Source organism: Terrapene carolina, unplaced genomic scaffold, assembly GCF_002925995.2.
Source record: "Terrapene carolina triunguis isolate 2854851 unplaced genomic scaffold, T_m_triunguis-2.0 Scaffold740, whole genome shotgun sequence".
Lineage (NCBI taxonomy): Eukaryota > Metazoa > Chordata > Testudines > Emydidae > Terrapene > Terrapene triunguis.
This window is the reverse complement of record NW_020665091.1, coordinates 2,121,720-2,136,247: the sequence shown is the minus strand read 5'-3', so window position 1 is coordinate 2,136,247 and position 14,528 is coordinate 2,121,720. Positions and strand designations below refer to the sequence as shown.

The 14,528-nt window shown below is 42.8% G+C and overlaps 1 protein-coding gene across 1 annotated transcript in view; it reads left to right on the top strand.

Moving 5' to 3' along the window:
• Positions 1-398: 398 nt before the first annotated feature.
• The window catches only part of LOC112118223 (transient receptor potential cation channel subfamily V member 6-like), a 38,203-nt gene continuing 24,073 nt past the window's right edge, over positions 399-14,528 (top strand). The window contains exon 1 of the mRNA XM_026660245.1: positions 399-526. Coding sequence (XP_026516030.1) covers positions 399-526 — 128 coding nt within the window. The remainder of the gene's footprint in view (positions 527-14,528) is intronic.

Genomic DNA, 14,528 nt, shown 5'->3' with positions numbered 1-14,528 from the left:
GCAGCTGGGCAGGGTCAGAGTACCTGAAGCATAGGATTCCAAGTGGCTGTCTCCAAATCAGACACACTTTGGGGTGGGTTATTTTGGAGATCAACTCGCTGCTCTCTCTGTTTCGTTTCATTCTCATGGTCGGCGTGGCTCAGGATGATCTGCTAGCCAGAGGTGGTTACTGTTAGAGAGCTTATTTTTTTACATTTTTCTTTTTGAACTGATTCATCTGAGCTAGCTGCGTGTAGGCGATTCTGGGCAGAGTTAATAAGCCGTAGTTGGGAGAGGAGAGTCAGCCCAGGGCCATTCAGTGAGACTGCCTTAAATCTTTCTGGGTGAGGGTTGCTGGCTTCTGCGTTGGTATAGAAGGCTGCTCCAGCTGAAGAAAAGGAGGAGAAAGGAAAAAGACAATGGGGTTGCCTCTGCCTGGGAATAGCAAACCTTTCATCCAGCTCTGGAACAGGCTCAGACATAAGTTACAAGGCAAAAAATACTGGGCTCGGCGTCTGGATGAAATCCACCTGCTGCAGCAGAAAAGGTACAGTGTCGCTCAGCGTTCTTGCCTTTTCTCCTCCACATGCTGCTTTCTTTGTTAAAGCTTGTATGTCTCTTTGCCCAGGACTTTCTGACGGTAGATAAAGTCAGCGAGTGCTTGCAGCACTTTTCTATCTGTCTCTCTTTCAGATTTTTTTAAGGAGGAATATCTCTGGACTTCAAATTTTATCTCTGCTCATCGGTGAAATGAGTTTAGTAGGTCTCAGTTTCGTCCCCATGAATGCATTGTGTAAGCCTACTGCATAACTGGGCACAATATGCAGTTTCTACTCAAGAGCGATGCAGCGCTAGAATAGCAGGGGGTGTGTTAGGATAGAGAGGCATCTGCAGAACTGTGTGAAGTTCCCAGGACTGGAATTGCCAGGGGGAGCTCTGTAGGGCAGTATTGAAGGGAATCGGGACAACTGATTGTAGTTCCCAAGGCTGGAATAACAAGGGGCTGCAGGATAGGTGTGGGATCCACTGGCACATCTGTGTGGGGAGCCCAGGTAGAGATTAGCAGTTGGATTGCTGGAGATCAATATTGAGTTGCATGTTCAAGAACTGTATGTGGGGAAACACACAGCATATGTCTGCATTATGCCTGCCTGTGACTAGTAGTATCTGCTCCTTGCTTTTCACTCTCTTAAAAATATGTCTTTTATGCTCTCTCTCCAGCTGCCATTCAGAAAGGTCATGTCAATATGAAAGTGTTTTTGTGCAAAACATCTTATGAAGCATCAGCATGAAATTCATGTACTTGCTAATTGTGTGTGTGTTAGTGCTGCCATAACTGCTTGCTTTGAAAAAATGATGGCTTGTTTCAGAGGAATTGCTTCTTACCTCCCTGAAACCCTTTGCCTTTCTTTTCTCCCTGAGCACAGCGGGTCCAAAGCCAGGGCCGGCTCCAGGGTTTTGGCCGCCCCAAGCAGCCAAAAAAAAAAAAAAAAAAAAAAAAGCCGCGATCGCGATCTGCAGCGGCAATTCGGTGGAAGGTCCTTCGCTCAGAGCGGGAGTGAGGGACCATCCGCCGAAGTGCCGCCGAATAGCTGGACCTGCCGCCTCTCTCTGGAGTGGCCGCCCCAAGCACCTGCTGCCTGGAGCCGGCCCTGTCCAAAGCATTGTTATCCTGCACCCTGCACAGCCACTTGTGCCAAGTGGGTATAAAATGCTGCTGGATCAGACTGATGTTTTGCACCCACTTGGCACAGGCGTAGGTGACTACCCAAGGTGCAGAGCAGCAATGGGCTTAATCTTCTTCTCCAGGGGGAGTTATAGGTGCTCAGAGCTTGTCTGTATGAACTATATTGCCCATCACCTTAATAAGTGTTAGATCAAGCTCTTTGCTGCTGATGGTGCCTTTCTCTTGTTGTATGAAGAGATGCAGGAGATGCAGCTGCATTTCAGCAATGAGGATGAAGTGTACTCTGTGCATGCTCAGTTTGTGGAGCTGTGGGATCTTTCTATAACAGACCTTTACAGAGATGACAGTCTTTAGGCTGATGTGTTGTACACGTTCACTCAGAGATCTCTAAGAGCTTCTGAGAGCTTGTTTTTCATAGTTGCCTGTGAAAGCCCTCTTCATACATAATTTCTGAATGTTCATAGAGATCCAAACAGCCCTTCGGCTTATCCCTTCCAAATGCACACACTTGATAGTTGTGGGGGGATGTGAACATTCCTTCCTTTCCAATACCCCTTCTATACAGCTTATGTCACTTCTATAAGCAACACTGGCATACAGTAAAGTCCCCACAGGGAGTTATACCTGCATAGCTATAGCAGACGCACTATGTTTATACCACTAGAGTTCTGCCAGTCACTTTCCCCATGGAGAGAAGCCCTGAGTCTCATCTTTAAACCTTTATTCTCTCACTTTATTATTATTGTTATTATTATTTGTATTAAAATAGCAAGACCCCACTGTGCTAAGCACTGTACAATCAGAGAACAAAAAGATGCCCCTTAGAACTTAACCTCCTAGCTGCTGAATAAGGTGCCACTGAATTTGATCAAGCCTTTAATACAAAATGTTACGGCGAGGTAATATTACAGAAGAGAGAGAAAATGCTTTTAAAGGTAGAAAAGTTTTAAGTCATACTAGCCTGTGGAAATTATCTCTCAGAAATAGGGCCAATATATAAACCTACCCATTCCTTTCAATAAAAGCTCTGTCCAGTGCAGCTTATAAGGTGTATTTCTCTTATCTTTTTCTCCCCAAATATATCTAGCCCCTTCCTTTGGGGAGAGGGAGGGAATGTTTTATTTGTGGATTTGAGTTTTGTAATCCATGTATAGGCAGAAATGAAGGGAAACCAGAAATCTTCCAATTTGGTGACTTACTTATTGAACTGTCCCTAGAAATTCTTCACTGCTCCAAGTTTTTGGAAAAAAACTAGTGTAAGCCAGTGAGGCTTGCACTGCATTTGGGTAATTTTGTTTTTGCAGTCTTGGTGATCAGATACTATCCCGGACCATTCTTGATTAACTTGTTCTACCACTACAATAGAAAACACATACTGGATAGACAGTAATATTCTCCTTTTCCTTGCACTCCAAACTATCCCATTATAATCAGTGCTGAAACTAGTGCAGAATTTGGCTCTCTTTGTCTGTCTAGTCCACAATTCTATCTCGGATAGCAGCTGATTTTATAATTTGCCTTGTTGTGTAATATTTGTATGATGGGACAATAACAGAATTTCTTCCTGATCTCTTCCAGTTGACAAGCAGAGGGATTGACAGCTGTAGTAATTACTCATGTGTGTCCTTCTTTGAATCTTATTGAGCTATTTCCACAGTTTAATCTTGCATTATATAACAGTGCCCACAGGGGTGACAGCATTTCACACTGAGAAAGAAGGGTCTTTGAGTTCACTTTTCCTTTCCCCTGACATTCCTTTACTGCTAAGCAGCATTTCCTCCCCTGCACAGCATGCAACTGGGCATGGGATGCTGGGAACTTGGCAGCTCACATCCATGTGTCTGCTTTGTGAGGTTATCTGTGGAGGTGAACTCTGAAATTTGCATAGGATTTAGGTGTATTACCTTATAAAAAGCCAGTATAAAGGAGATGTGCAAGAATGCAGCAATTACCATCCCATCACGTTAATGAGTCACACTGTGAAATGGCTGAAAATAATTATGGAGAAGGTGGTGGTGGTGGGGGGTGGACTGTAGCATCAGGTATGAAACAAACAATTTGGGTTTATGCCAAGAAAGTTAATAATGGATGCAGTGTTTTCAGCCCAAATAGTGTAAGAGGCATACAGGGAGAAATGCATGGAGCTGCACTGAGTGTTTGTGGATTTAGAGAAGGCTTATGACAGTGTTCCTAGAAAATTGTTCTGTATGTACTGGTCAGAGTGCTGGCCAATGATGAAGAGAGAAAAAAACTACTTCACACTCCCAAAATGGCAATGCTCAGGTGGACACCGGACAAGATGAGAGCTGATCGTCTATGCAACAAAACAGTATGAGCCATAATGCAGATAGGCCCCATCATGGAAAAGCTGAGGGAGTATTAACTGAGATGGTTGGGTCATGTGAAGACCTAGAAAAAGGTGGTTCAAGATGCTGAAGGAGGACATGAAGAAGGTTGGTGTCAGCTTGGAAGAAGCACTTGACAAGAATGCTTGAAGATAAAGAACAAAAGTCTCCAACCCCAACTGATGGGACATGGTAAAGGCGAAAAAGGAGAACTGATAAAAAAGCAACATTTAGCCTGGGATTTTAGCGAGCTAGGAGCTAAAAATAATTCAGATTAAAATAATACCTATTTTACCTCATGGGACATTGTGAGGCTTACCGTAATTAATTTATGCGTGTGAAAAGACTTTGAGATCATCAGTTAAAAAGCACACTAGATATTAAAGGTATAATTATAATTACATGTAAATGGCATGGGGTGTTATAAAGATTCTATTGCCATGAGTTTGGGACAACCTGCATAACTTGCAGAGAGATATGCAGGTCATTCTGAAGTAGTCGCAATAAGAAGTTTATACCCCTCTACATCACCACGTATCTTGGTAATGTACATATTTGCCTTAGTTTACTGGGGAGGGTGGTTGTGTGGCTCTTTAGTCTCAGATAATTCAAAGGGGGTGGCAATCTAAGGGGAATCACACACCTACAGGAACTTGGTACAATATCTCAAGAATAGCAGCAGTATTTATTTGATCTTAGCTGGCTTTCTCCAGGATAAGTAATAAATTTATACAAAATCTCTGGAATCTGCTTATAGAAACTATGCCATAAGACAGTGGTTCTCAAACTTCTATACTGGTGACCCCTTTCAAATAGCAAGCCTCTGAGTGTGACCCCCCCCCCCTTATACATTAAAAACACTTTTTTATATATTTAACACCATTGTAAATGCTGGATGGAAAGCAGGGTTTGGGGTGGAGGCTAACAGCTCGCGACCCCCCATGGAATAACGTCGCAACCCCCTGAGGGGTTCTGACCCCCAGTTTGAGAACCCCTGCCATAAGTGAATTCCACTGAAACCAAAAAAAATTCCAATACATAAAACTTGGGTATACAGTGCAGGGGAGGAGTTAGAGCAAGCGGGTGACTGGGAACCAGGACAACTGGGTTTCTTTCCATTTCTTCTACTGACTCACTACATGACTTTGGCTGGGAAAATCATTTCACCTCTGCACGCTTCCCATTTGCCCCATCTGTGCCATAGGAACAGTAATGCCTATTGTACCTCATGGAATATTGTGAGGCTTAATTAATTAATGTGTGTAAAAGGTCTTTGAGATCATCTGTTAAAAGGCACAAAGGAATTAAAGGCATTATTATAATTACATGTAAATAGCATGGGGTGTTATAAAGATTCTGTTGCCATGAGTTTTGGGACAACCTACCTAAGTTGCAGAGAGCTATGCAGGTCATTCTGAAGTAGTGCCAATAAAAAGTTTATACCCCTCCCACCATCAACGCATCTTGGTAATGCCACATATTTACCTTGCTTGGTTTATTGGGGTGGGGGGGAATTGTGTGACTCTTTAGTCTCATCCATGCAGTTTTTTTCCATTTGAAGTACTTTAATTACTATGTACTCAGTGTCATAGCTATATGAAATAAGCTCAGCTTTATGCCATGAGATTGGGTGGCTCAGAATTTGTGACGGGATACACAGCGTCTTTTGCCCCTAAATCAATGGATCCAATCTGCCCTACGCCAGTGGCAACAATAGCAATAGCATTTTTCATCTGTAGATCTCAATGCACTCTACAAAGGAAGTTGGTAATGTTTTAGAGATTGAGAAACTGAGGCACATGACTGGCCTAAGGTCACCAACAAAGCCAGAAACTGAACCCAGGTTTTCTGAGTTCCACTCCAGTACTCTAGCCACTAGTTCACAGTGTCTGAAAGTTAGTATCAGCCCTTGGCTTTTCATTGGCCTAAGTGAAATGATCAGTGACTTAAGGCCTAAATATGCCAATGAGCTATAGCTACATTCCCCTGGAGTCAGTCACAGTGTTTACAGAACACAAACAAATGGCCTGTCACTCAACCTATAGGTTGTGTGATAGGCACCTCTCTTCTTACATCTCCTGTGTCTGCACCCCAATGAAAACATTAGGCCAAGGTTTTCAGAAGTAGTAAATAAGTGACCTGATTTTCAAAGGTGCTGAGCAAGCAGCCCTTGCTGAAGTCAGTGGGAGTTATGTGCTCCACACCTGTGAACATTAGTCCTCTTTTTTTTTTTTAAATCTAAATATGGACTTAGGAGCTTAGTTCTATGCAGCCAATTTTTTTAAATCTTGGCCTTCATGTTTTCTCTGGGAAAGGAGTGGAAGTGCTTCTCCACCACAAGCAGCTGTCAGGGAAGTGGGGCTGTTCTAGGACTGGGTGGTAAGATTAATGAAGAAGACCTGCAAGGAAGCTGTGTGGGTCCTGTGATTCAGATCTAGCTGGTTCTTACTGAGGGGGTTAAGATTTGTGTTGAAGGATGGGAGATAAGTTTCAGAGAACAATTTAAACTTACTATTGTCTTGGTGAATATATAAAGGATCCATGATGAATTGCTGGCCCAGCTTTAGTCTCTCAGTACACACTTTAGGTCCCCTAGTGGAGGAGTCCTGGGATGTGGTTCCTGACTGGATATTGTCCCTGGGGAGGAGTTTCTGTTTGCAAGCAGGGTGGGTAGTTTAACCTTCAAAGGGGGGAAGCCTTGGTTTGCAACTTCTTGTCTGTAAGTATTTGTAATTAGTAACTCAGCAACACAATGAGTTTTATTTATTCTGAGTTTTATTGCTACACTTTGTTTTCACATATTCAGGCTGATAGGCACCTTAGAAATACCTAACATACTTATTGTAACAAACCTGAGGCCACCTAAGATTTCAGATTTGTCACTGTGCTGGAACACTATGGCTTTTTGGTGCTTACAAGTGACAACGGGAATAAAACATGGATTCTTAGCCTCCTGCCCAAAAGCTCAAGCCCCAACACTTGAACTACAGGAGAATCTCTGTTTGCATCAGAATGGGGTTTGACATGCAGTTGGGCTGTTCTCCATCTCTCTCTCTTTCTCTCTCACTCACATGCAGTTCCCAATCTTTTTCCTTGAAGCCTCTGTTCCAAAGCATTGAAGTTTGGGTTCCCCGTCCCTTAGTCCCATGTCTCCATGCCCCAAATGGTTACCCATTCATCTACTCTCCGTTCTTTCCCTTCTCATCTTGGCTTTCTAATTGAAAAGTAGTTTTGCTCCTTTTCATATTTTTTTGCCTTTCTCATCATTCTCTAACTCACCTGAAGGCTACATGCTGCTGGACAAGTGGAGGAGGGAGTTTGGTGGGAGGAGGGGGAGGGGTGTCTGTTGGTGATTTCATAGTGATGAGCTGCTTCTGCTCTCATGGCTGTACTGAGGACCATGGGTGCAGAGGAGTGAAGCTTGGGCCAGTGGGCTACTTCTGAATCTGTGTGTTAGCCCTGTTTGCGTTAGAGCTGTGCATGGTATTACATGCTACCACAGGAGCAGGGAGTAAAAAGGCTGGTAGGTTTCAAGATTCTGTCTGATGCTTTATCTGCAGCTGTCAGAGGTGCAGCAGGAGTGTGGGGTGGATCCAGCATCAGGGACCTCTCTCTGCTCTTGCTGCTCCTCTTTTCAGATCTCATCCTTTGGACTAGTCTGATGCCCCTGTGGTGAGCCCAGTCTCAGGTGTAAAACCCTTGACTACAAACTAGCTGGTTTGTTTCATTTCAATCAATACACTGGCTTTCCAAATATAAATTCTTTATTTTCAAAAAAATCCCATAAAGCCAAATTCCCCTGGGGTAAACTGCACTGAATTCTATGGGGTTATCTTAGGGATGGTTTGGGCCCATATTCTTTCCCTCCTTATCCTGTCAGCCAGGGTTCAGCTTGAAAACTCTTTAAAGAACTGGTGAAGAAGCTGTCAGTACAGATGGAAGACACCCCCTCTTGCGCCTTAGCAGAAGATGTTTGTGAAATCCCATGTTTGGAACCATTTCTATTAGGAGGATATAGTGACTCTCCCAGTCAGTAGTTGACCCACATGTTCCCATCCTTGCTATTTCCTGTTGGGTTTTCCCCTGCTCCTTACTTCACCCTCATCCAGCTGATGAAAAACAAAGTGTGACTTCTGCAATTTATTACTGAGTCATTTACTAATAATTGTATTTAATAAATACTGCATAGCCTTGATACACAGGACACACAGATTCGAGGAGCACCTGCAAACAGCCACATTCCTTCCCTCGCTACAAGGAATCCAGTTTAAGTTTCAAGATCTTCCTCATTGCCCACACTACACTGTGGTGTGGTGGGGTTGTGCTTCCTTTTAGTTTATGGGACAATCCCAATGCGGTCTTATAAAGGGGTGTTCACTAATGAAGGACAAGTCTCAGCAGCTCCCAGGAGGCATCCTCAATTTCCTCGGCTTTTCCAAACCTCTGGAGTCTGGGCAAGCAGGCTAGAAATCCTGGGCGGGAACTGGTTTCCCTTTGTGAAATTCCCTGCTCTTGCCACTGGTCAGACCAGAAATACGCATAAACAGCCTTCCTGTCTTCCAATCATGTAAAGTGGAGCCAGAGGAGGCAGCTTAGTGAAACAGAGAGTAAAAATTAGTTAGCATTTAAAATATTCCAAAAATAATTAATATTTTCAACTGGCCCAAGGTTTGGTGACTTTTTTTGGTTTGTTTTTCACATTATCTGAACTGGTTCACCCCCTTCCTGATATTTACACACTTGGAGAACTGCTGTAGCTTATAAAAGTCTGGTTCATAGTTATAATTATATGGTTTGGATGACAGCCAACTTCCCCTGTTAGGTGCCAGAAAATTAAATGAGGATGCATGTGGAGCAAGTATGTAGACCATGGCTTTAGGAGGTAGGTGAAGTTGAGGTAGTATAGTTCAATGATTACAGAAGGGAACTAGATGGCAAGGTTCTAGTCCTGGCTGAGCTACTGATTTTCCTGTGGGTAAGTCACAGGAGGGATAACTCAGTGGTTTGAGCATTGGCCTGCTAAACCCAGGGATGTGAGTTCAATTCTTGAGGGGGCCACTTAGGGATCTGGGGCAAAATCAGTACTTGGTCCTGCTAGTGAAGGCAGGGGGCTGGACTCAATGATTTTTCAAGGTCTCTTCCAGTTCTAGGAGATAGGATATCTCCATTAATTAAAAAAAAAAAATTAAGTCCACATTTTCAAAAAATGGCCACTGACCTGGGTGCCCAACTCAAGACCCCTAAAATTAGAGGGTATTTTTGAAAAAAATTGGTCTAATCTCTATAAAATGAGGATAATAATTAATACTTGGCTGTCTCTCAGAGGCTTCATTAGTAGTTTGCAAGGGGTATACAGATCCTAGTATGAAAGGTGCTACAAAAGCTCATCTGCGTCCATGCCTTCCAAGAACAGTCTGTTGCCCAATCCTCCCTTCTCCTGCAGTTCATTCTAGCAGTCCAAATGCCTTCTTAGCCGTGTCCTGCTTTGGGGGGTTAGACTTTTCCAGGAGCACAGGATCTTCCTGGGCCAAAATCCTGACAGCACTACATTTTGCAACCTTGCTTCACTTGTGTTGAGTCCTGCAGGTTATGTTCCTGGAGTGTGATTTCCTCCCCCCCTTGTCTGGTCCTAGCCATAATGTCATCAAGTCCACCTGCTTTAAGCAACAACATATACAGGTAGGCTAAACAAAGCATTCTTGTAACTGAATATGTGCTAGGGGTCAGAAAGACACGTACAAGATCACACTTTAACCACTCCCTGGCTTATTCAGGATTGTTCCCCATAGTCTGTTCTCCAGGGCTTTGTTCATCCTTGTTTTCAATAACTCAGGCAATGAGGCTCACACTGCTTCCTCGGTGACAGGAAATATTTCCTGATATTCAGTAGGAAACACACCTCTTTGTTCATTTTCACCACTTTATTCCAAGTCTTATCTGTACTCAATTCCTCCCCTCCCTGCTGTTTGCAGCCATCAAATATGTATAGGTAGTTACACACACACACACACACACACATGACTAAATCAAACTATTAATTTTTTCCACTTATTCTTCTAATGTTTCCTGATTTTTCTTTCTTCTCTGAATTCCCTCCAGTTTGTCAACATCCTTCTGGCACAGAGATACCCAAAATTCAATGTCACATTCCAGGTGTGACTAGACAAGAGAATGAAAAAGTGGATTTCAAAAGAGCTTTTAGTTTCAGGGCTCTAAGGTGGTACTACCAACAGAGAGACTGAAATAAAAAAATTGCATCAAGAAAAGAAATCTGATTTTTACACTTCACAATGTCTCCAACTTAAAACATTAGTTTCCTTGCAAGTTCCCTGTTAATGGTGTGTGTGGATTTTCATGTCAGTTCTCCATTCAACGGGTTGTTGAGAGACCCCGGCTGTGTGCTACTTCTCATCTCTGGGACTGCCCATTCTAATAATCAGAGCGGGTTGCAAGGTGATTTTTGTGAACAAACAAGGCTACTTCCTTCCATTATGATTCGATGGGCTGTATTATTCATAAGTAGTCTGGTGACTGACCATGGGTGTATTGGTGAATATGTTCTTGAGTCCCAAATGTTTCTAGAATTTTAGAATCCAGAAATTCATCCCGCAGAGTGCATAGTTCATTATCAGCTATTTCTGTATTTAAAATGGTTTGGTCATCCCATCAGGGAGTGGAAATGATACCATAAGACTTAACAGTATGTAACGCATTGGCCACTTTGTAATGCCCCACCATGGGTCATCAGGAGTGATAGAACTACTTAAACTAAAGGAGAAGTTTTGCTAGATGCTAACATTAATAGTTGGTTATCCTGTGTGGACTACCCACTAGAGGCTCCTCATGAATAGTGAAGAGTTGAAGAAAACTGTATGCAAACACTGCATAGGCTGAAATTTGTTCCCATAAACCACTGATTGAATACCTTCGCAGAAACCAGGACTGGATATTGTATGATTCACAAACAGAAAACGGGTAAACTCATTGGATAATGTGTTCTGACAAATTCCACCAGTTCTATTAACAATACGAAGCACCTTTTGTTTTGTGCAGCACCTTTCATACAAACAGAGCCCTGAACCCACAGAAACCTTAGAGCTAAATAGTAAACCATGGGAGATGGAGGAAATCTAAGAGTAATAGACTTGGGAGGTAACATTAAAATTGTCCCAAACTCTATGATTTTGATTTACAGGGGTTTGTGCCATCTTACTTTCATTTTGAATTTCAGGCTACAAGGATCTCCACCAACAGTGGTTAGATTAAGAGAAGAGACAAAGAGGAGCCAGTGCCATATAAGAGACAAAAGAGGCTGGATTCTGCTCTCACATCAGCATGACTCTGGAGTAACTCCACAGTCATCAGTGGCACTTACTCTCACTAGTACACCAGTGTAAACAAGACATAATATGGCCTAAGGCCTCTTTTAGGTAAATCAGAATAAGTGTAATGAATACATTACACAAGTGTAGAGATCTGACAAAGTTACAGAGTTTGGATCCAGACTCAGATCTAAATTGGAACTTACCCAATGAGGATTTCATTACCAGTGTTGCCAGATCTCACAATGTCATCATGAGTTTAGTGATACTCTTTTGTCTTAAAGCTCCAGCTCTTGGAGTCAAGTGACTCTGACAAACTTGGATTTCTTTTCTTTTTTTTTTTAAGTAAGTTTCTAGGCCTTGTGGTTGAGGAAATAAAAAAACATGTTCTGAGTGCACCTCAAAGGCTCAGATACCAGAAAGCAAAAAAAAAAAAATCCGAAATTAGTCTTTAAAAAAATCACGATTTTCTGGATGTCTGATGCATGATTTTTGAACACTTGGGGTTTGCCAATACTAGGTTCTTGTTTGGGCCTGCTATATGGAGGCATGAAAGTTGCAGTTCTGATCCAAACTTCATCACAGTGTGAATGGTTTGGGTCTGGCTATTTTTTTTTAGACCCAGGAGACATCTGACAATGTAATAATTTGGTATAATGGGGAATCTTCAGTCCCATCTAGTGAAAAGTTAAATTTAAAACTCTGCATGTGGGGTGGGGAGGAGTGGGGTAGAGAAGGGAGCTTGCAAAGGGCTTGGGAAGTGACTAGGTGAGGGGAGACCAGCTCCTTCTAGTCCTCTGTATGCATTTGTATTTCTCTGTGTGTGCTTCTTTCATTCATTATCCAGAAAACTGTGATCATTAACCCTTCAGTCTCAGGGCTCCTTAATCCCCCTGGGAAACCGGATACTTCTTCCTTACAAATGGGCCTGAGCTCTAGCCTTTCTCTGTCACAAGGTAAACCTTTTCCTGCCCCCTCCTTCAGAGACTGAAGCCCACATTGTAGGATTAAAGTAACACTCCTGTTGACTATCCTTGACCCCTTTCTACTGAGATTCCCAAGGCTGGATAGAGCCAGCCGCTTCTTACCCTCAGGTTGGAGGGACACAGTGCAGGATGAGATCTTCAAGGGGTGGCCTGTGGAATTTCCCCAGCCCTCTAGAGCAGTGGTCTCCAAACTTTTTTGATCGCGCACCCCTATCAGTAAAAAAATTTTCAGCATGCACCCCCTGCCGCGCCGGCTCTACCATTTTTGCCAGAAAAAAAAAAAAAAAAAAAAAAAAAAGCCGCTCGGACTCCTGCCCAAACTAAGGGAGCAAAAAAAATAAAAGCGCTCCCCCAAAGATCCTCTTGCGCACCCCCTGCGGAGCATGCACCCCACTTTGGAGACCACTGCCCTAGAGAGGTGGAGGGGCTGCACTATGACTCATTCCTCACACTCTCCCCGCAGCTCCCAATGAGTGCAGCAGTTCTGCCTTGGGAAGAATGCTGGCTTGGCAGCCATTCATGCTTGGGGCTGGTGGGGCTTTCAGTTACTACTGGCTAACTCACTGAGCATATTTCCCCTTTTGCTTATTTCTCAGAATGTTTCTTATCATGTTTGCTAATTACTGAATGTAGATGTTGCCATAAGACCTAAGACCATTGGTCCATCTAGGCCAGCATCCCACCTCCTGCTGTACTGGATCAGATTGATGGTCCTCCTCGTCTTGAATCAGCAGTGAGCTATTGTACTTGAAAACGGCAATAGCAGTTGGCAGACTGGGCCTGCAGCATCCCCCCACCAGTTCAAAAATCCTGAGATCAGCTTAAAAATTATGAGATGTTTTAAAATAATACATTTGGGGTTCTTTTCCTTTGCCTCCTGGCTTTTGAATCTTTAGGGGACACTTGGGTCATGTTTTAAACTCTTCCCTGCAACCATGAGGGCTAGAAACTTGCTGTTTTAAAATCAAATACTGAGAATTTCACATCATCATGTGCCTTGCAGAGCTGGGGCTAGAGAAAAGAACCAAATATTGCAAGACTGGTGATAAAATTGTGGGAGTTGGCTGCACTCTCTTGGCAAGGCTCTGTGAAGTTCAGGAGATTGATCTCATCATGGGATCCTGCCATAGGTGAAACCCAGGGCACTGTGTGGATGCAGGTTCCTAGTCAACCCAAACAAATCTGATGAAATAATGAAGAACCTGGGGTGTGGGTAAAACCAGCTAAGGACATTCTTCTCCTACAATTGTTCCATTTTATTTTGAGCTTGTTTTATTTTAAGTTGTCATGGGATAAGAGGGAAGATCCTTTCATGGATTGAGAACTGGTTAAAAGACAGGGAACAAAGGGTAGGAATAAATGGTAAATTTTCAGAATGGAGAGGGTAACTAGTGGTGTTCCCCAAGGGTCAGTCCTAGGACCAATCCTATTCAACTTATTCATAAATGATCTGGAGAACAGGGTAAACAGTGAAGTGGCAAAGTTTGCAGATGATACTAAACTGCTCAAGATAGTTCAGACCAAAGCAGACTGTGAAGAACTTCAAAAAGATCTCACAAAACTAAGTGATTGGGCAACAAAATAGCAAATGAAGTGTAATGTGGATAAATGTAAAGTAATGCACATTGGAAAAAATAACCCCAACTATACATACAGTATGATGGGGGCTAATTTAGCTATAACTAATCAGGAAAGAGATCTTGGAGTCATCATGGATAGTTCTCTGAAGACGTCCACGCAGTGTGCAGTGGCAGTCAAAAAAGCAAACAGGATGTTAGGAATCATTCAAAAAGAGATAGAGAATAAGACGGAGAATATCTTATTGCCCTTATATAAATCCATGGTACACCCACACCTTGAATACTGCATACAGATGTGGTCTCCTCATCTCAAAAAAGATATATTGGCATTAGAAAAGGTTCAGAGAAGGACAACTAAAATGATTAGGGGTTTGGAACGGGTCCCATATGAGGAGAGATTAAAGAGGCTAGGACTTTTCAGCTTGGAAAAGAGGAGACTAAGGGGGGATATGACAGAGGTATATAAAATCATGAGTGGTGTGGAGAAAGTGAATAAGGAAAAGTAATTTACTTGTTCCCATAATATAAGAACTAGGGGCCACCAAATGAAATTAATGGATTTAACATCCATGAAGTTCTTCTTCACACAGTGCACAGTCAACCTGTGGAACTCCTTGCCTGAGGAGGTT